At 41.2% G+C, this 22,982-nt stretch overlaps 1 protein-coding gene across 3 annotated transcripts; it reads right to left on the bottom strand.

The window, feature by feature from the left end:
- Positions 1-290: 290 nt before the first annotated feature.
- Positions 291-5,647, bottom strand: C21H15orf40 (chromosome 21 C15orf40 homolog). 3 transcript variants are annotated; one of them, XM_019983717.2, is made up of 4 exons: positions 5,490-5,647; positions 4,040-4,166; positions 1,840-1,967; positions 291-405 (listed from the first exon to the last, which is right to left on the bottom strand). In XM_019983717.2, the coding sequence occupies exons 1-4, from the start codon at positions 5,637-5,639 to the stop codon at positions 310-312; spliced, it is 501 nt and encodes a 166-aa protein (XP_019839276.1). In that variant the 5' UTR covers positions 5,640-5,647; the 3' UTR covers positions 291-309. The 3 variants fall into 3 exon arrangements, with proteins under 3 accessions (XP_019839276.1, XP_019839277.1, XP_019839278.1); XM_019983718.2 differs by having other exon boundaries at positions 5,407-5,613; XM_019983719.2 differs by lacking the exon at positions 5,490-5,647 and adding an exon at positions 4,852-5,386.
- Positions 5,648-22,982: the final 17,335 nt, after the last annotated feature.

Here is a 22,982-nt window from a genome sequence, read left to right on the forward strand (position 1 = left end):
TCTCAACTTCTGAAGTCAGAAGCCTCATCACAAAATGAAAGGGGCTGAATCAGGTCATCCTAAATATCCTTTCCAGTTCTGTACTCTGTAATTCTGTGAAAACAGAGTAACATGTCCCGAGCTGTTTGGGATCAGGGATTTGAGAACCTAAGTTCCATGTCCAGTACTTTTAACCTTCATACTTCTTTTTTGAGTCCTGTTCTTATTAAATATATTTACACATTCTGTGTATTTAAGTGTATTTTAACAGTCTCTCCATCATTAGCAATAAAAAAAGTTTCTCAAGGACGTACTTTTCATTTCTTGCTTTTATTTCTTTTCAACTTGCTTTTTCAATTTCTCCAAGATCTCTTCCGGAGGTGTGGAGGCCAAAAGCTTCACCACTTTTTCACGAGATTTACCACCCTGGACCAAAAGGAAAAATCGGTGTCAGGACAACACACTAAACTTTCTAATGCTATTAGTGATAGCAGACTTCAGTTGCTGAGGATACACCACCGTGTCCTTGTGGGGCTGTCACAGGTGGGCTAGTTTTCCTGGTAGCTTAGTGCTGCTTTCTCCTAGCCATTTCTGGTCTATCCAAAGACAGATTCCAGTTCAGTACTTTTTTCTTTTTCTTTTACAATTCCCCAGAGGTTTTACCTTCATACATCAATTCTGTAGTAATAAAAATTAGGCATTTTCAAAATGAGTATGGAATCTGGATGTACAGTATTCTGTTTTCAAGTAATATTTTTGTTTAAATTACCAAGACAAATATTGCAATATAAACTTTGATTAAAAAGAATTCTAAATACAGGATTGCTATTCTCTATACTGTTACACATTTCTGAAAAATTCCAAACAAAACGTGACCACATATCCAAGTGCTATGATCCCACAACCGATTAAGACAACTATAAGAAGGATTTGTTTAGAAACATCCTTTAAAGAAAGTAAATTCTGAGCAGGTATTTATCTAGATGGGTAGCAGGTGCACAGGTGGAAGCATGGGGAGGGCTTTTAGGCAGATGTTAGGGCATGCGCGCTGGCAGAAAATCAGAAACGACCTGCTGTGGAGGAGATGCGGAGGGGCATGGCCTGATCATATGGATGCTTAGGTGTTGGTGTTCGTCGCTCAGTCGTGCCTGACTCTTTGCGACCCCATGGACTGCAGCCCACCACGCTCCTCTGTCCATGAGATTTTCCAGGCAAGGATACTGGAGTGGGTTGCCATTTCCTGCTTAGGGGAAGCCTACTAATCAATGACTCAGTGCCCACTGGATCCTGGATGGGAGCTACAGAATATAGCACTGGAAAACAAGCAGAGTTGTAAGAAATATAAGCTTGAGTGGGTCTTACTCCTGCAGATTCTATTTGAGTAAGCCTGAGGTAATGCCCAGGAACCCGTGTTTTAGAAATCATTCCCAGGTGATTTTGATCACCACCTCTAGTGCAGACCCTTCTAGTGCAGAAGTATTAAGGACTTTGTATGAGCCATCTCTTTAATGAGTGTCTCCCAGTGAGCAAGGACATGCTGGACCAGATGTGCCTGATGGACTCACTAATGGAGATTACAAACACCAGGAAGCATTTTAGATGTTTCTACTAAGGTGATGAGTTGAGGGAAGAGACAAGCAAGTTTAATCTGACAGAGCAGGTACAGGCATGAACTCAGAAGGACTAAGGCATTTGGGAGGAAGGGGACTAGGAAGAATTATAGATTTTTGGTGATTAAATGTATATGAGAGTTAAAAACAACTGGTTTTTCAATTATTTTGAAAAGAAAAAAATTGGTGTTTTAAAAGTAATGACTGATGTAGTACTCAAAGATGTTGAGAGAGAGAAAGAGAGGCCTACCTTATCCAAAACCACATCACTCTTCCTGAGTTCTAAGACTTTGGAAAGATAGCGACACAGCTCTGCGTTAGCCTCTCCCTCTGTCGGAGGTGCGGCAATGGCTACACTCACAGCCTCGGTTGTCACATCTGGAATGAGAACAGATCCTCATAGAGTTCCTTTTCTTCATGAAGTGGGGATATTTTGTAAAAGCATTTGCATTTGTCTGGCATACAGTAGGGATTCAGTGAATAACTGCTGAATGAAGAATGATGAAGCTCATCAGTTAAGGGAACATAAACATGCTACTACCATTATAGAAACCCAGAGAAGAAAACTGGTTTTCACCTGCTGACCAAGGTGGGCCCAGAGTCTTGAGCAATAATCTGGAATTAGGAGCTGGAAACTGCGCCTGGTCTGATAGGAAGAGCCCCAGGCAAGGAGTCAGGGGAGCTGGGCTTTAGCCCAGCAGTCACTGAGAAATGAGTGAATGAGGTAGCTCACAGATTGTACAGGGCTGTTCAGAGTTTCCTCATTAGGGAAGTGGCAGCACTGCATTAGGTTCACCTCAGTGAAATGCCTCTCTGATGTTTTTAAAATGTATTTATTTAGTTAACAGCTACATAGCACTTACACCAAGTTTAAGGGCACACAAACATATTTTAAGGGCTTTACCAATAATAACTTTATTCCTATAGTTTATCATCTCCATTTTACAAATGAGGAAACTGGAACCGAGAAGTAATGTGTTCAGGGTCACATAGCTACAATGTGATGTTGTGATTCAAAAATAAACTTGAATTCATGCTTTGAAACCCAGGGACAATGAACACTGCTTTCTGAAGTGGTTCAGGCTTCCTCATCAATACAGCCTTCATAAAGAGCAACCTGCCTGCAGTCCTCCATGTCATTTCTGAGAGGAGTATATATTCAAAGCAGTTTGCAAATGAGCTTGAGCTAGTCCTACATTTGGGGTTACCCAGGCATTTCCATACTCATTCATCTCGCCTGTGTAAACACGGCCACAGTCCACAGGAATGAGACAGTAGAACAACCCTTCTCCTATCCTGTCACTGATTTTATGATGCAGTTTTCCAATTTTAGTATCTTTGAAATCCAGGTGTGTTAGATGGGAAAGAAAACATTTAGTTGATGTGGATTTTGTCTGTCTTACTGGTACATAAAGTACCGTGTGTACCTTACAGTTGATGGCCAATTATATCTGATGAAACATGGTATTCCAACAGTATGCAGAGACAGTGTCCACAGCGACTACTTAGAAAATGCTGGCTAAGGAGGGGACAGCCAACACACAGCCACGCTAACATGGCCATAAGCACAAACCAGGCCCAGCACCCCAATTCTGAGGTCTTGTTTTCAAAATATTAAAAAAATTGGAATACAGAGCTTTAGTGGGTGACAAAGACAATCAAAACTACTCAGATCAATGCTTTTCAAACTTTTTCCCCCACTCAGAATCCCCCACCTCCACTCAATTTCCCCTGAAATTCCAACATTTAAAGCAAATGTCAACAGTTCTCAGGAGTCCTCTCTGCTTACCTCACCTGTGCCCACCACAGAGAACCCTGAGGCAATTTTTGGGGTCCAGGGAATAGCTTAAAAGCTTCTAACAGGCCAACTATCTCATCTGACAGATGAAAGAACTGGGCCCAGAAATATTTTGCATAGCTTGGACTGAAAACAAGCTCACACAGGTGTTGATCATCAGGTTCTCTCCCTCCTTGGACCAATGATCATTAAAAAATAACCGAAACATCTTTCTCTGAACGTTTCTACTTTTGGAATAGGACAAACTAAGAATCATCTAGGCTACATACGTTTCTGTATAAGTTCTTTCTAAAATACCTTTTTTAAAACTGAGGTATGATCGACATATAACAGCTGTACAACATAATGATTCAGTATTTGTATTTTGAACTGATCACCATAATACTGGCTAATAAAATATAAAAAAAGAGTGTTCAGTGGTTTTTCATCTAACTTGGTATGCTTTAAATATATACATATTCAGTTTTAAGCACTAGGTTATACCTTTAAATTAGAATTCAGAGTTTAAAAATGGAGGAGCCTCTAACTGCAGACGTGAAAAATACACTTGACCATACAGGATCAAGTTTCAGCAAACTAAGGCAAAAGAAGGATGGAGCAGGGGACAGCTGAGTCCTTCATACAAGATCCCTACCCCAGGGTCCAAGTATACCTGTCACAGCATTTTGTTTGGAACCCGGTTTGGCATGGATGGCTATGCTGACACCACCTTTAGGATCAACTGTCACAGGACCTAAGGGAGGAAGTGGTCTCTCTGGTTCCTTGCTCTGGTTTTTACCCTAAAACGACAAGAACAACCACACTACAGCTTCACAGTTTACAAAACACTTTCCCACGCATTTGATCCTGCCAGGATTCCTTTTCACCCTTAACCAAGGCAAATTAGGCTGATTAGTCATGTCCAAGGATTTCTGGTCATCTAGAATGGTCTTCCAACATCTTTCACGGCTCAAATCAATTATTCCACAAAGCCTCCCCATCAACTCCACTGTTTTTTTCCTGCCTTGGTAAACCTTAGAGCCGGCTCCTTTGCATTTCCCATTCCTCAGGGGCAGCGACTATTCATTATTTATCTTTGTATTTCAAGCAGCACAAGTTAAACGTTTGTGAACAACCACGGCTGGACGTGTTTATAAGGGGGGAGGGGTGGAGAAAAAAGGAACAACAGTGGTATTTAAAGGACTTATTGTTATTTAGCCGCTAAGTCGTGTCTGACTCTTTCCGACCGCGTGGACTGTAGCCCGCCAGGCTCCTCTGTTCATAGGATTTCCCAGGCTAGAATACTGGAGTGGGTTGCCACTTCTTCCTCCAGGGGATCTTCCCAACCCAGGGATCGGATCTCTGTTTCCTGCACTGGCAGGCGAACTCGTCGCTGCTGAGCCACCCGGGAAGCTGATTTAAAGAACTACTATGTGTCAGAAGCCGTACTAGGAACTTTCCACTCAACAAACATAAACTGCGCACCAGGGGAGTGTGGAAGCAAAGGATGAGTAAAGATGAATAAGGACACATGGCCCTTGCCCTCAAGGAGCCCGGACTGTGGACTGGTACACTGTGCTAGGAGCGCCGACCACACACCCACTGGGCATCACCGCGCAGCGAAGGAGGAGGCAGTTCGGCCTCGAGACGCCGGGGAAGCTCCCAGCAGGAAGCAAATTTAGAGCCGAGTCTTAGGAACCAACCGAAATCGGCCCTGCAGAGACAGTGGAAGGGAAATGGGAAGTGGTGGGTTCCCGACGGAGGGGTGGGAAGACAGTCGAGGGAAGGAAAGGGGACTGAACGCTGGCGAGAGCCTCCCAGGGAAGTACAGGCCACACCGCGCTGCCGGAACACGAAGCGCGAGCCTGGGAGTGCGAGAGCGAGGCCGGAGGGGCGGCAGTCACCGCTCGGGGAGAGGCACGCGCGACGCCGGCCCAGGTGCTCGACCTCTCCGGGTGGCCTGCGGCGCAGCCGAGTCGGGTGGGGAGAAGGAGGCCTGGGACTCGGAGACAACAAGCGGTTAGCGGAGCTTCTACCCACCCGCGTGTCCCGCTTCTCTCCCGCGCTCCTCAACCAGCATTCCTGCGGCCCACCCTCCCGCGGCCACGGGAATTGCCACTGGCCTTGTTCGTCGCACCACATTTCTTAGGCATGTCGCCCAAAGGGAGCCGGGTGACAGCCCGAGAACCAGATCCAGCTTCGAGCAGCCTCAACCCGTAGCCTAACAGCTGCATCCCAGCCAGGCGACGGAAGAGCCCTCTGCGCCTGCGCATGCAGCAGCGGAGAGTGGCCCAGTTGGCCTGAGCCTCCGCTCGGGCACGAGGGCGACGCCTTCTGGCTGGCCGGAGCACGACTCCTTCTTCCTGGAAAGACCTGAAGAACTACTGCATGCATGCTCAAGTCGTTAAGTCGTGTCCGACTCTTCCGAGACCCCACGGACTGTAGCCCGCCAGGTTCCACAGTCCACGCAGTTTTCTAGGCAAGAGTGGAGTGGGTTACCATTTCATCTTCCAAGGGATCTTCCCCACCCAGGAATCGAACCCATGACTCTTGGGTCTCCTGTATTGGCAGGCAGATTATTTACCACTGTACCTCCTGGGAAGCCATGAAGAGATACTGCAAATGGTTAAAAAAAAAGGGGGGGGGGGTGGTCTATGATCCAAATGTCAGGAAACCCATTATTAATGTTTATACTTGTTCCTATTTTCTCTTTAATTTCTTTCAGGTTTTAGTAAAGTTGAATTTAAAAACTCAATGTTGTCTTAGCTTTTGCCAATGGAGAAGATGGAAAATGGATTTTTCAAGTGTACAAAGTAGGCAAGAGTAATGAGCTGTGTAGCTTTGGGAGCTAGGATACTATAGCACCATGCTGTCTTAGGAATGATGCATTGTCTAGTTCAAGGGACAGTTTTCAGGTTTTGAATCTCAATGACTGGAACAGGGAAGCAAAAAGGAGATGGTTTGGAGCAGATAGGACTTGAAAGGGAAAAGATTTGTCTAAAACACACTGCATTTGAAGATCTGGCTCTTTAATATCCTATAAGGTTGTCTATTTCCAGGTAAAGTTTTTTCTTGCAAATTAAAGTACTACTTATGTGGGCCTAAAAGAAGGACCATTTGATAACTCAAATAAATTATCACAATTTGTTGGACAGATACTGGAGTAATTACACTTAAAAAATAGAAAATTCTCATATTTTGCAGTAAATACAGATTGGCAAAGTATCTTTCAGGGTCTTATTGTAAAGTTTGAAAATAGTGACATGTTATTTTGGGACCCAGCAAAATAGTTTCCTAACTTTATGGCTTGGGAGATAGACCTGGGTTTAAATTTGACTTCCCACTACTTACTGACCTTTTAAAACATGAATTTCTTGGCCTGTGAAATGGGTCTTATAATAGTACTTTTCTCATATGATGTGAGAAGCAAATGAGAATGTGTGGCAACTGTTGGTGGGAATGCAAACTAGTATAGCCACTATGGAGAACAGTGTGGAGATTCCTTAAAAAACTGGAAATAGAACTGCCATACGACCCAGCAATCCCACTGCTGGGCATACACACTGAGGAAACCAGAATTGAAAGAGACACGTGTACCCCAATGTTCATCGCAGCACTGTTTATAATAGCCAGGACATGGAAGCAACCTAGATGTCCATCAGCAGATGAATGGATAAGAAAGCTGTGGTACATATACACAATGGAGTATTACTCAGCCATTAAAAAGAATACATTTGAATCAGTTCTAATGAGGTAGATGAAACTGGAGCCTATTACACAGAGTGAAGTAAGCCAGAAAGAAAAACACCAATACAGTATAATAACGCATATATATGGAATTTAGAAAGATGGTAACAATAACCCTGTATGCAAGACAGCAAAAGAGACACAGATGTATAGAACAGTCTTCTGGACTCTGTGGGAGAGGGAGAGGGTGGGATGATTTGGGAGAATGGCATTGAAACATGTATATTATCGTATGTGATAATATATGATATGATAATATATGATATATGATAATCATATATTATCATCGCCAGTCCAGGTTCGATGCATAATACAGGGTGCTCAGGGCTGGTGCACTGGGATGACCCAGAGGGAGGGTATGGGGAGAGAGGTGGGATAAGGGTTCAGGATGGGGAACACATGTACACCCATGGCAGATTCATGTCAATGTATGGCAAAACCACTATAATATTGTAAAGTAATTAGCCTCCAATTAAAATAAATAAATTTGTATTAAAAAAAAAAAGAGAATGTGTGTCAAGTGCTCAGTGCAGATCCTGGTGTACAGGAGTCACTCAGGCAGTTCTTTTAATAGGAAATGATAGCGTGACGTTCCTTACCCTCTATCAGAGGAAATAACAAAAATAGTTCTCTCTCACCTACCGAGAGCAGTGGAGAAAAACCCAAGACTGCAAAAAACTGGTGAAGCAGCAGATGGCAGCACTTGTTTCCACTGTAGATGTTTAAGTAAGTTGAGTTGCATTATGTCCATAAACAAAAAGAGCTTCCCGAGTGGTGCCTGCCTGCCAATGCAGGAGAGACAGGAGAATTGGGTTCGATCCTTGGGTCAGGAATATCCCACGGACAGAGGAGCCTGGTGGGCTACAAACCATGGGGTCACAAAGAATCGGACACGACTGAGCGTCTAACACACCTAAATAAAAATAAAGCTACTAGAAGATCTTGCAGAACCACTCCAAGGAATTTTTGAGAAGAAAACATTTTGAAATACATGTGCAACCAAGCATGCACTGGACTGCACTTTACAACAGCCAAAAAGTGGAAATAAACAAATTGATGGGGAGATAAATGGATAAAGAAAAAGAGACCTATGTACACAATGGAACATGACCCTGACAGAAGAAAATGACATAATGTGATTTTCAGGAATATTGATAAAACTAGGGATGATCAAACAACATGAAGAAACTCAAAATCAGAAAAAGATATATATCTTTAGATATCATTTATAGCTGGAATTGATAAACACCCACCAATTTATTCACTGAGAAACATGAAGACTCAGAGACCTAGAAAACAATCTTCTGATTATTAAGGAGAAAGCAAGTGGAAAGGGATAAAATAGAAGGTTAGAGTAAGCAAATATACTCATTGCATGTAAAAAAAGTAATCATCAAAGACCCAGGTATAACAAAGGATTTCTGTGAACACACTGTAATGAATTCCATGGGGAAAAATGCAAATATGAATATATATATATATATATATATATATATAAAACTGAAAACACATTCAGTTCACCTGCCACTCACAACACATTGTATATCACTGTTACTACAATATAGAATAAGGATTAATTTAAAAAAGAAAGCTAGGGAAGAACACACAAGCTTTTGGATATTTGTTCAGGTACGTTCCACACTAAATTACAGCCTTGAATGAAAACTCTCATAAAGCTTTCATTTCCAGAGTAACCACAGTTGGGCACTAGAAAATCCAGCAGCCTTGTGGCCATTCCCAGCAACAGTTACATTAAAAGTTTTGCTTATGAGTACCATGTTGTTCAGTCGCTAAGATGTGTTCAACTATTTGCAAACCCATGGACTGTAGCACGCCAGGCATCTCTATCCTTCACTATCTCCCAGAGTTTGCTCAGATTCGTGTCCACTGAGTCAGTAATGCTATCCAACCATCTCTTCCACTGCCGCCTCCTTCTCCTTTTCCCTTCAGTTTTTCCCAGCATCAGGGTCTTTTTTATGAGTCAGCTCTTCACATCAGGTGGCCAAAGTAATGGAGCTTCAGCTTTAGCAACAGTCCTTCCAGTGAATATTCAGGGTTGATTTTCTTTAGGATTGACTGGTTTGATATCCTTGCTGTCCGATGGACTCTCAAGAGTCTTCTCCAGCACCACAATTTCAAAACATTAATTCTTCGATGCTCTGCCTTCTTTATTATCCAGCTCTCACACCCATACATGACTACTGAAAAGATCATCAGTTCACTTCAGTCACTCAGTCGTGTCTGACTCTTTGCGACCCCATGAACCTCAGTATGCCAGGCCTCCCTGTCCATCACCAACTCCTGGAGTCCACCCAAACCCATGTCCATCGAGTCGGTGATGCCATCTAACCATCTCATCCTCTGTCATCCCCTTCTCCTGCCCCAATCTTTCCCAGCATCAGGGTCTTTTCAAATGAGTCAGCTCTTCGCATGAGGTGGCCAAAGTGTTGGAGTTTCAGCTTCAACATCAGTCCTTCCAATGAACACCCAGGACTGATCTCCTTTAGGATGGACTAGTTGGATTTCCTTGCAGTCCAAGGGACTCTCAAGAGTCTTCTCCAACACTACAGTTCAAAAGCAATTATTCGGTGCTCAGCTTTCTTCACAGTCCAACTCTCACATCCATACATGACCACTGGAAAAACCACAGCCTTGACTAGACAGACCTTTGTTGGCAAAGTAATGTCTCTGCTTTTTAATATGCTATCTAGGTTGGTCATAACTTTCCTTCCAAGGAGTAAGCGTCTTTTAATTTCATGGCTGCAATCACCATCTGCAGTGATTTTGGAGCCCCCCAAAATAAAGTCTGACACTGCTTCCACTGTTTCCCCATCTATTTGCCGTGAAGTGATAGGACTGGAAGCCATGATCTTAGTTTTCTGAATGTTGAGCTTTAAGCCAACTTTTTCACTCTCTTTCACTTTCATCAAAAGGCTCTTTAGTTCCTCTTCACTTTCTGCCATAAGGGTGGTGTCATCTGCATATCTGAGGTTATTGATATTTCTCTTAGCAATCTTGATTCCAGCTTGTGCTTCTTCCAGCCTAGCTTTTCTCATGATGTACTCTGCATATAAGTTAAATAAGCAGGGTGACAATATGCAGCCTTGATGTACTTCTTTTCCTATTTGAAACCAGTCTGTTGTTCCATGTCCAGTTCTAACTGTTGCTTCCTGACCTGCATACAGGTTTCTCAAGAGGCAGGTCAGCTGGTCTGGTATTCCCATCTCTTTCAGAATTTTCCACAGTTTATTGTGATTCACACAGTCAAAGGCTTTGGCATAGTCAATAAAGCAGAAATAGATGTTTTTCTGGAACTCTCTGGCTTTTTCCATGATCCAGCGGATGTTGGCAGTTTGATCTCTGGTTCCTCTGCCTTTTCTAAAACCAGCTTGTACATCTGGAAGTTCACGGTTCACATATTGCTGAAGTCTGGCTTGGAGAATTTTGAGCATTACTTTACTAGCATGTGAGATGAATGCAATTGTGTGGTAGTTTGAGCATTCTTTGGCATTGCCTTTCTTTGGGATTGGAATGAAAACTGACCTTTTCCAGTCCTGTGGCCATTGCTGAGTTTTCCAAATATGCTGGCATATTGTGGCACTTTCATAGCATCATCTTTTAGGATTTGAAATAACTCAACTGGAATTCCATCACCTCCACTAGCTTTGTTTGTAGTGATGCTTCCTAAGGCCCACTTGACTTCACATTCCAGGATGTCTGGAATTGACATCCTGGAATGGAAAAGATCATAGCCTTATCTATATGGACCTTTGTCGGCAAAGTGATATCTTTGCTTTTTAATACACTGTCTAGGTTTCTCATAGCTTTCCTGCCCAGAAGCAATTGTCTTCTAATTTTATGGCTGCAGTCACCATCTGGAGTGATTTTAGAGCCCAAGAAGAGGAAATCTGTCACTGCTTTCACCTTTCCCCCTTCTATTTGTCATGAAGTAATGTGATCGGATGCCATGATCTTTGTTGTCGTTCAGTTGCTCAGTCGTGTCCGACTTTGTGACCCCATGGACTGTAGCACACCAGGCTTCCATGTCTTTCACCATCTCCCAGAGCTCACTCAAACCCATGTCCATTGAGTCAGTGATGCCATCCAACCATCTCTTCCTCTGTCATCCTCTTCTCCTCCTGTCTTCTATTTTTCCCATCATCAGGGTCTTTTCCAGTGACTTGGGTTTCTGCATCAGATGACCAAAGTATTGGAGGTTCAGCTTCAGCTTCTGTTCTTCCAATGAATATTCAGTGTTGATTTCCTTAGGATTGACTGGTTTGTTCTTTTTGCAGTCCAAGGGACTCTCAAGTCTTCTCCAGCACCACAGTTTGAAAGCATCAATTCCTCGGGGCTCAGCCTTCATTATGGTCCAACTATCATATCCATATGTGACTATAGGAAAAACCATAGCTTTGACTACATGAACCTTTGTCAGCAAAGTAATGTCTCTGCTTTCTAATATGCTGTCTAGGTTTTTCATAGCTTTTCTTTCAAGGAGCAAGGATCTTTCATTTCACGGCTACAATCCCTGTGATCTTTTTTTTTTTTAATGTTGAGTTTTAAGCTGGCTTTTCCACTTTTCTCCTTCACTCTTATCAAGAGGCTCTTTAGTTCCTCTTTGCTTTCTGCCATTAGAGTGGTATCATCTGCATATCTGAGGTTGTTTATATTTCTCCCAGCAATCTTGACTCCAGCTTATAACTCATCCAGCCTGGCATTTTTCACAATGTGCTCAGAATATAGGTTAAATAAACAAGGTGACAGCAGACAGCTGTGTGGTACCTCATTCTCAATCCTGAAGCAATCAGTCGTTCCCTATAGTGTTCTAACTGTTGCTTCTTGACCCACATACAGGTTTCTCAGGAGACAGGTAAGGCGGTCTGGTATTCTCATCTCTTTAAGAATTTTCCACAGTTTGTTATGATCCACACAGTCAAAGGCTCTAGCATAGTCAATAAAACAGAAGTAGATGTTTTTCTGGAATTCCCTTGCTTTCTCTATGATCCAGCAAATGTTGGCAATTTGATTTCTGGTTCCCCTGCCTTTTCTAAACCCAGCTTGAATACCTGGAAGTTCTTGGTTTGTCTACTGCTGAAGCCTAGCTTGGAGGATTTTGAGCATAACCTTACTAGCGTGGGAGATGAGTGCAATTGTTCAGTGGTTTGAAAATTCCTTAGTACTGCCCTTCTTGGGGATTGGGATGAGGATTGACCTTTGCCAGTCCTGTGGCCTCTGCTAGGTTTTCCAAATTTGCTGACATATTGAGCACAGCACTTTAATAGCATCATCTTTTAGGATTTTAAATAACTCGCTGGAATTCCATTCCCTCCACTAGATTTATCGGCTGCATTGTTTCCTAAGGCCCACTTGACTTCACACTCCAGGATGCCTGACTCTGAATGAGAGACTACACCATTGTGGTTATCCAGATCATTAAGATCTTTTTTGTACAGTTCTTCAGTGTATTCTTTCCGTTTCTTCTTGATCTCTTCTGCTTCTATTAGGTCATTACCAGTTCTGTCTGTCCTTTATTGTGCGCATCTTTGAATGAAATGTTCCTTTGATATTTCCAATTTTCTATGGCTACCGACTTTAAAAAAAATTACCTATCTATGCACCCACTAGATGAGGCACCAAGTCTGCCACAAAACTTCCTGTTCATAATCCAGCACTAGCCCCTAAAATAAGGAAATTGTGAACATGCGCTGCTGCAGAAGAACAAAAATTCTGAGGTAAAGACTCCTTATCCTTAAATAGTTTGTGCTAAACAAACTCTCCATAACATCCTTAGGAAGCCCTTGTCCCAGATACGTGGCCATGCAGCTGTCAGGTGTCCTCTATGGCTCCATCCTGCACCCCCTTCCACACAGCAGACACACTGTACCCAATCACCCCATTTCAGAACAGGAATAATTTGTTTCTATGAATATGATTTTAATAATATTCCATAAGTATTCAGTAATCAAAGTTTTCTCCAAATCAAGAAAAAATCCAAAGTAATCAGCAAATATTTTGTGTGTATATATATGTATATATACACATATAATTTAAAAAAAAAATCCCTTTCCGTAATTTAGTTCTGACTTCTCAGTGACGGAAGCAGGGAAGGACTCAGTGTCAAAGCACACTGTGATAAGACTTTCTCAGGGCAATCAGTTTCTTGTGAATTATTCATCAGGCTTGCTCCAATTCCACAAGGACTCCACCACAGTCACTAGGATGGAGAAAGATCATTGGTTTTCTATGTGCTCCTATTTTGGCCTCTTCACTTAGAATACAAATCTTTTCTTTCCAATCCAACACAGCTGCATTTATATTATCCACCCTAAGAAAAGGAAATAAACAAGAACACATCTGAAATCATAAAAACACCAAATTATAGTATTGTAAGACTTAGAAGAAACTTTGCAAACTCATGTGCCTGACTCCTCTGCCTTTGGGCAGAACCATTCTTTAACCATCACAAAAATAAGCTTAATACTTCTAGAAACCAAAAAGGAGGTTGCTAAAATTTCCTAGGTGAGAACCACATGCTTAAGAATTTTCTCCATTAGTAAACATTTCTCCTTAGGGCCTAAATGATGTTTTCTCCACTTCATAGTATGTTCTTGTGGCAACATTATTGATGATTCCTCACAAATTATTTTTTCTAAGAGCCTTGGGTTCCTCATTTATAAGAGGGAGATGAGGCCTGCCATATAAATGGCCAAGAGAGCAAAATGAGATAACAGATAAGCAGCTCTTAGCACAGTTTACAGAAGGTACTCAACAAATATGAGTGCTTCCCTGATCTCCAAACCTCCCATCTGCCAAACTGTCTGGTTATTACTTTTATTTTGGCCATGCAGTGTGGCATGTGGGATCTTAGTTCCCCGACCAGGGAACTGTGAGCATTTCCAGGGAGTTACTGAGCATGAGGGTGGGTTTGTGCTGTTCTATGCTTAGTCACTCAGTCATGTCCAGCTCTTTGTGACCCCATGGACGGCAACATGCCAGACTTCCCTGCCCTTCACTGTCTCCCAGGGTTTGCTCAAACTCATGTCCATTGAGTCAATGATGTCATCTAACCATCTCATCCTTTGTTGTCCCTTCTCCTCCTGCCTTCAATCTTACCCAGCATCAGGTTCTTTTTTCAGCGAGTCAGCTCTTGACATCAGGTGGCCAAAGTGTTGGAACTTTAGCTTCTTCCAATGAATATTCAGGGTTGATTTCCTTTAAGATTGACTGGTTTGATCTCCTTTCAGTCCAGTTGACTCTCAAGAGTCTTCTCCAGCACCACAATTTGCAAACATCAATTCTCCGGTGATGGCTGGCTCTAAATTGTGCAGTCTGACTAATAGGCATATCAATTAAAGTTTATATATATATATACACATGCTAAGTCACTTCACTCGTGTCCGACTCTTTGCGACCCTATGGGCTGTAGCCTGCCAGGCTCCTCAGTCCATGGGATTCTCCAGGCAAGAGTATTAGAGTGGGTTGCCATGCCCTCCTCCACATATGTATATATACACATACACATACATTGTGTGTGTGTATAGGTGCATATGATGTCAACTGTATGCATTACTTGTATTTGCTTTTTTATTTAAGATGTCTTAGCAATTTTTCCATGTCAGTACATAGAGGTCAACAATTTTTAACTGACTACATAGCATCCTAAACAATTATTTCATAGAAATACAAAAGGTGATCTAATACTTCCCATAGTAATAAGCATTTGGACTATAACAAGGGAAGTGGGCTCTTCTCAATGGTTTGGTGATAAACTATGCATCTCTAGTGTTGCCTGCTGAACAAAAGAGTTTGGTGCAAGTTTGTGGACACCATTCCACTGGCATCTGAAGCCACATGCACACAGCAGGGACAGGCGGAGACAGATACAAATATTCTAGAGTGAAACTAAGAGATATGGAGGACAGCTTCATATATTCTAACAAACCTGAGCTAAAGAAAAAGAGATCAGCTGGAGTAAGAGTAGAAATATGTGAAGAGATATCTGATAATTCTACATAATTGAAGAGAGAGATGAGTTCTCAAATTAAAAATAAATAAATAAATAAAAATATTTATTTTATATTGTTATAGACAGGACACAATCCTGTTTGATGACATTTGACATAGAAAATTGAACTGAACAGTGGTCTGATTAGAACAGTAAATAATATGGGTCTAATTAGCCCTTATTCCCAATGACAGACTTGGTCAGTTGCCAGATATTTATACTTTCTTTTCACTTGACTCTTGCTGAAATATTGCCTCTAGTAGGGCTGCTTACTGTGCTATAAATAGATGACTTGGTAAGAAGCCAGAAACCCACTGATGGGTGAGACGTGGGTAAAAATTATTGGAAAACCTCCTCCTTGCTAGGAGTCACTATTTCTTCATTTCACATTTGAAGGTCCTTTCTACAGATCCCACTCTTAATTTGTTTTTGTTTTTGTTTTTTTGGTTGGATGAGGTAACTTGGCCTAAAGGCTTAAGGAAATCTGCGTAATATCAAGTGGAGTCCCTTGCTTCAGTTTATTAGATGTCAGGGTTTCCTGCATAAACTCTCCTGGCCTCTAATGTAGAACTCACCTATGAAGTCCTGTCTGACTTGAACTTTTCTGTATGTCAACAGGATGTGGTTTTGTTTGTTTGCTTGCTTGTTTTCGATTAAAATATTAAAGTGTTGGCTTTACAAAAGAACTTTACAAAATGCAGAGACACAAATACGAAAGAAGTAAAATAGCTCAGCATCCTTCCACCTAGAGGTAGCGGCTGCTAACATTTTAATTAACCTCTGATTCCCTTCTTAGGCATGGACACACTTACCTGTATTAAATGTGGTAAGGCTTACATTCTTCTCTAATTATTGCCTTTTACCCCCAAATTTTTAAAAAGAAATTTCAAAATCCATAGAAATTCAGAGAAAGCTAACATCCATTCTGACTTCATCACCACTTGACTTTATCAAATTGAATGTTTTGTCATGTTTGTGTCAGATTTTTTTATGGGAGGGGTGGGAGGAGAATAAAATGTTCCGTTGGTATTCCTTTTGTGTGTTTCCCTAACAGCCTTCACTCCTCGTCTTGTTCCCTCCATCCTTAGAGGCACTTTGGTGGGTTTTCTTCCAGCCCATACGCTTGTGCTTTTTATTGCCGCATTTTCGTGTGGCTATCCACGTTTGTTGGTGGTGTTTAGTCAGTAAGTCATGTCTGACTCTTTGCAACTGCATGGACTGTAGCCTGCCAGGCTCTGTCCATGGGATTTCGCAGGCAAGACTATTGGAGTGAGTAGCCATTTCCTTCTTTAAGGGATGTTCCTGAGCCAGGGATAGAAACGGCCTCTCTTATGTCTCCTGCATTGGCAGGCAGATTCTTTACCACTAGTGCCACCTGGGAAGCCTGGATATTCACATACTTATCACTTTATCTATAGGTGAGATAGAAAATGCTATGTGTGTTTCTATTTCAATGTAATTAAATCTGTCAGTCTTTTCCTTTAGGATTTCTACCTTGGTTGATGTATCTAGGACACTCTTCGTTGCATCAAGTCTGTGTGACTTTTAATCTATAACTTTTTTTTACTATTTTACAGTGGTCAAACAACTCCATTTAGAAAAATTATTTCCAGAAGATACGTCTTTTCCATGGTTTTAAAAAAAGAAACAAATGGGCATTTACAAGATATATGATTTTCTAACTTGACTTTATCATACTTCAGCAACCTCTTCGTATCTAGAAGGCCTAGATATAGCGTGAGTTTCCTTTTGCAAGGTTGAGTGAAAAATTGAGAGCAGCTTTTTCATATTATAGACATAGGCCTTCTATAAATGGACAGGAAGTCTTCCCAAAGGGCGATGGTTAGTTCCTATTGGCTGCATGCGGTAAGTTATTCCACCATTTCTATTAATGTCTTTCGACGTCAAGGTCTTGGCAGAACCACCACCAACTGCCGAACCGTTAATTTCTACCCGTTGCCCACCGCGGCTCAGCTCACCTTCCGAGCCGTTAAGGTCTTCGTCAGTCTCCACGCGTAAGCGGTCACCTCAGGTACCGGATCCGCGCGGGTCCAAGGCGTCCACACCCACCCGTGAGGGCCTGGCGGAGGCTTGGCCTAAGCCATGCAGCCTTGGGCCAAGAAACCGGGTGGGTTGGTCAGCGAGATCCGGGCTCTGAGCGGCCGCCGACATTAGGCTGCAGAGGTGAGGGTGAGGGTGAGGTTTGCTGCGGCTTCCAGTGGGTGGCGGTGGTGAGAGCTCTGGGGCACCGCAAGACACAGCCCAAGCTGTCCCAGTGAGTGCGCCCCCAGTTCACCTACCCACCGCGGGTCCCGGCCCCCGGCTCGCCCGCCCGCAGGAGGTCCCGGCCTGTGGACTCCTAATTCACCTGCCCACCGGAGGCCAGAGGACCTCCGGGTTGAAGGCCGCCATCCGCTTCTCACCGCACTCCCTGCCGGAACTGTATGTAATATTCTTGAAATGCAAAGATTATAGACATGTAGAACAGACCAGCAATTGCCTGATAATAAAGAAGAAGTGGGGGTGGGTGGAAAGGAAATACGACTGTAAAAGGCAACTTGAGAGATCTTTGTGATAGAAGTGTTCTGTATTGACTGAATTAATGTCAACCATACCGCAATTTCGGAGAAGGCAATGGCACCCCACTCCAGTGTTCTTGCCTGGAGAATCCCAGGAACAGGGGAGCCTGGTGGGCTGCCGTCTGTGGGGTCGCACAGAGTCGGACACGACTGAAGTGACTTAGCAGCAGCAGCATACCGCAATTTAAAAATTGGTGGAGAAAGGATGAACATTCAATACATGGGGTTCAAATATGATTATTAATATCCAAAGGGAAAATATTAGAAAATATCAATCCATTAAAGAATAAATTCCAGGTGGATTAAAATCTATTTATGAAAAGTAAATCTTAAAGTATTTAGAAAAAGAATATATAGAATATCTGTATGATCTCTGGGTGATGTTTGTGTCCTTAACTAAGATACAAAAGGCATAAGTTACAAAGGAAAATATTTATAAATTCAAGCAGGTTAAGCAAACACCTTTGTATCATACAAATGTATATACTATGGGGACTTACCCTGGCGGTCCAGTGGTTAAGACACTGCGCTTCGCTGCAGGAGTCTCCTGCGGTTCACTGCAGGAGATCCCTCGTGGGGGAACTAGGATCCTGCATGCATGCCCTGTGGTGTAAGCAAAAAAAAAAAAAAGGAAAAAAAGGAAAAGTATAGAGTGGGAGAAAATCTTAATAATAAATATAACCAATAAGGAATTAGTGTATGAGATATTGAAATACAATCAAACAAAGGCAAAGTGAACTAATAGAAGAATGGGAAAAGGATATGAACAGGAAGTTCACAAAGAGGAAACTGCATAGTCTAAAACATGAAAATATTAACTTCACTAACAAAAATGCAAAAAATACAAAAATATTTCATATTCTTCAGAGTGGGAAATTTTTTAGTTAAAAAATGCCAAATATTGGCCTTGATGTGTAAAAACAAGAACTTTTCTGCACTACTAAAGGGAATGAAAATTGGTATTCCACCTTAAAATGACAGTTTGTCATTATCTGGTACTAGTGAAGCTCTCAATGTCCACAACAGAGCAGTCTCACTAGAGTACGTATCCCAGAAAATGAGTGCAAATGTACCCTTTGTTGGAGTTGTTCAGTCACTCAGTTGAGTCCGACTCTGCAACTCCATGGACTGTGGCCTACCAGGCTCCTCTGTCCATGGATTTCCCAGTCTAGAATGCTGGAGTGGGTTGCCGTTTCCTTTGGGAATCTTCCTGACCCAGAGATTGAACCATGTCTCCTGCATTACAAATGGATTCTTTAACACTGAGCCACCGTGGAAGCCTGGAATTCTAGTACTGTAGGTGACAATATAAGATTGCTCATTGCAGAACCAATGTAAATCTTCATAGGCTTTTAAGAAAATTGATCAATAAAAAAATGAAAAGAATTGATGAATCAGGCTATATTTATAAATTGGATTACTCTGGAGTCATAAGAGTGAATGGGTTAGAATCGCATGTATCAACATGGATATTTTCAGTAACATAGTGTTGAGACAAAAAAATCCCGCTGTGAAAGGTTAGGCAAACTATGATACTGATTACTTTGTTACTTCTCACCAAGGGGAGGGAGGCAGGGAATAGAATTGAGGAGGTTTGGCAGGGGGCTTCCACCATGTTTGTAATGACACATTTCTTAAATACAAAGAAAACTTTTAAGAAATGATGAAGCTTACTGGTGTGTACAAGAGTTTGCATTGTCCTCCTGACCTTTTTTGGATCTAAAATATTTCACAGTAAAGTAATTATAGGGGCCCCAAAACAGGTCTGTCCTAAATATTGCTACTGTATTTAGAGTCACCATTCCTGAAGTAGTCCCTTTTTTTTTTTTTTTAGTATTTATGCAGTATTATTTAGTCTGTTTTGTCCATATTTTAATCTATATTTTAAAATTTACTTTTGGGCCCAAGAATCTCCAAATTTTTTCTTGCTCCCTGAGCTCATCTAATTCAAATACATATTTGAAGATAGGGAAGATTCCATACCAAATACAAGAAAAAAAATTAAATGAGTGTGTAGTGTGTTCTGAGGTATTTACAGGAAAACAAGTGTGATGATCTATGTTCTCAGCTTAGCTCTTGATACAAGGTCAGGCCTGTGATACACTCTCTCTTTCCATGATTCTGATAAGAAACAGGGACAGTAATATTTTTTCTCTGCACAAAAATTAGATTATTTCAGAGGAAAGGCATCAAGATCATTAATAATTCTCTCATCCCTGCTCCACATCTTTTATGCAGCCCCAGGCCTTACGTACCCACTCCCATATTGAGATGTTTCACTGTAACTTGGGAAGTACTCTGAGATTATTAGGAAGGAAATCTACTTCCCCTGGAAAGCTTATCAGGTCTCCTTAACCTTGAACAGCCTTGAAAGTGAAAGTTGCTCAGTTGTGTCCAATTCTTTGTGACCACATGAACTGTATAGTCCATGGAATTTTCCAGGCCCAACCCAGGGATCAAACCTGGGTCTCCCGCATTGAACAGCCTTAGAGACTCATTGAAAGTGAAGTCGCTTAGTCGTGTCCGACTCTTTGCAACCCCATGGACTGTAGCCTACCACGCTCCTCCGTCCATGGGATTTTCCAGGCAAGACTACTGGAGTGGGTTACCATTTCCTTCTCCAGAGGATCTTCCTCACCCAGGGATCGAACACAGGTCTCCCATGTTGTAAGCAGACGCTTTACCATCTGAGCCACCAGGTAAGTCCTATTAAATCTTCATAAATATTGAGCTTTTGTGGTCAGCGTTTCTTGGAAGAGGTATGTGGAGGGGGGTTACATAAAAACCAAGGAGAAAGCTATTCCAAAGCTTGAGAAACCTTTTCAGTGCCTATTTCTATCAGTATGCACCTTTAAATTCATGATTTAGGAGAGGGCATGAGCGTGGCTATTTTGCTCATGTATTTCTTTGTGGATAAAGTTATTTCAGAATTTGATTGCATTTAAATCCACACTCAATCCTTTTGGACCGTGGACCATACATCAGCCAGAATGTCTCTTTCGCTTGCAGAAATTTGCAATTTGATATTCTAGTCAAGTGCCAGCCATGGGAAAAACAGGTTTAAGTTAACTACTATTTTAAAAGATTAATATATTTCTTTTCTTCAAAACATATGCTTCTCAGTTTTTAAGACACTAGTATTTGAGTCAATATATCAGCAAGTGAATGCAATAAATTATAAACTCTAGGGAAAAATTATTAATGTATTCTTATGTGGAATCAACATGTTTTTTATATATTTATAAAATTTATGGCTTCAAAAATCTTCAATTTCAGGGTATTATGAATGTTGTAATAGATAAAAAATATATAATTATGAAATGATGTTCTTGAATTTTCATATACTACTGATAATCATTAGCTCTTGCAAATAATAATTAGAAGGAAATTAAAAACTTGTAAGTCATATTTCTGCAGCTCAGCTGCTTTGAGCCAAAATAATTATTTCCACAATAAGCTGGCAGGTTCCTACTTGGAGAATTAAGACTTCAGTATCCTTAGCTTTAAAATAACTTGTATTTCATTTCATGCATGCTTCATAAAGTGGCCATTCATTTTTGTGCTAAATTGTAAGCAAAGCATGCCACATCAATAGAGGCTAGTCAGTGGGTTCAAAGTGTGTTAGATTGGACAAAGTGAAGTAGGACGTGAAAAATGTCTGCCAGATGCTTGGGTTAAAAAACCCTTACTACTGACTCATTAAGGGAACTGAGAGATAACCTTCCTGTATCCTTATATCCACATCCTAGTACATGAAAAGTCAAAGTGAAAGTGAAGTCACTCAGTCGTGTCCGACTCTTTGTGATCCCATGGACTGTAGCCTATCAGGATCCTCCGTCCATGGAGTTTTCCAGGCAAGAGTGCTGAAGTGGATTGCCATTTCCTTCTCCAGGTGATCTTCCTGACCCAGGAATCGAACCCTGGTCTCCCACATTGCGGGCAGACGCTTTACAATCTGAGCCACCAGGGAACATGATAGGTTCACCATAAAAAGTCATTGGAGAAACAATGTGTCCAAAATGGTACTTTATATTTTGAGAATTCATGAAATAAAATGCTCTTCTTTTTCATATCACTTTGCTGCAGTTGTAGTGGGACTTTTAGTAGAGATATATTTACATTTTAGGTTTACATTTTCAGGCCCAACACTCAAGATGCAAGTTAGTGCCTCACAGTTAGGATATAGCAGATGGCATTGGGGTATAGACCCCACCAGTGGTTATGAGACATAACCATAGCTGCCCGTCAGCAAATATGTTTTCCTTTTAGTGTTGTTTTTCAATGTTAGTTTTGTTTTTCATTTAAATCATTAAAATGAAACAATTACTAAAAATGCATTTGAAAATTTTTTTCTGGAGTTCTAACACACTTTTTAAAAAATATCATTCTTTTTAAGTTTCCACAGTTTTTGTGTTCCTGTATTTAGATTAACTCAAATACAGTCTTAAACCATGTTTTTGTAATTTGCCTGCCTTTTGAAATTAGAATCAAAAGCTTTTTAGGGTTATAAGTCAGCATGATACAAGAAATTTTTGGTCATCACTTCCCTAATCTGTTAGTTGCTTTCCAAAAAAAAGCAGAGTACTTCAAATTACCCTTTCACTTTTTCTGTAATTTATTTTCTTCCTTTATCCACACATAATAAGCACAATGAAATAAGTCATGTAAATAGATGACCTTGTACACTGGCAAGGTTGTTGTTTCCCAGGAGAATAGAGCTGTATCTTTTTGACTAAGAGAATTCTCCACCCTCATAAATTTCCCCTGCAAGACTCCCAGTTTGGTGCTTCTGGAATGTTTAATGTAGCCTGGCTGGGAGTTTAATAAATTTTAATTTATACCTTTGATGAGTCACAAAGATGGAACTATACAGTGTTAGAAAATACTAACTAAGCCTGGGTCAGCCTATTGTGATAATACAGAAAGATGTTCTCAATGAACAGTCAAGAGAACTGTATATCTGGATACTTGTTTCTATAGCTCCCATGTAAGTTTATCATTAAACTTGCCACATCAATTTGGAGCTATATCTTTGTATCTTAAAACTAATTTGCATTCATTTCTGTATCATCAGCACTCAGCCCTGTGCCTAATACATATATTGTACTCAAATGGTTTTGATTAAATGAATGATTGCATAACTCAAAATAAAATACATCCTAATTCATTGTTTAAAAATTGGAACAGACATTAATACTCAGGAGTGCCACACTAGTTTAATTTGTTGCTAGTTTAATTTGAACTAGTTCAATTTGTTGCCTCCATATACCTCAAGAACAACT

This window comes from Bos indicus, chromosome 21 (genome assembly GCF_029378745.1).
Source record: "Bos indicus isolate NIAB-ARS_2022 breed Sahiwal x Tharparkar chromosome 21, NIAB-ARS_B.indTharparkar_mat_pri_1.0, whole genome shotgun sequence".
Classification (NCBI taxonomy): domain Eukaryota; kingdom Metazoa; phylum Chordata; class Mammalia; order Artiodactyla; family Bovidae; genus Bos; species Bos indicus.

What these genes read in the sequence shown, in the direction of transcription:
- C21H15orf40 (XM_019983717.2), bottom strand. Translation starts at nt 5,639, where the DNA reads ATGCGCAGGCGCAGAGGGCTCTTCCGTCGCCTGGCTGGGATGCAGCTG. An exon ending in CAAACAAAATGCTGTGACAG is followed by an intron (nt 1,968 to 4,039) that starts GTATACTTGGAC and finishes TTCTCATTCCAG; the next exon opens with ATGTGACAACCGAGGCTGTG. An exon ending in GTGATGTGGTTTTGGATAAG is followed by an intron (nt 406 to 1,839) that starts GTAGGCCTCTCT and finishes CTTTTGGTCCAG; the next exon opens with GGTGGTAAATCTCGTGAAAA.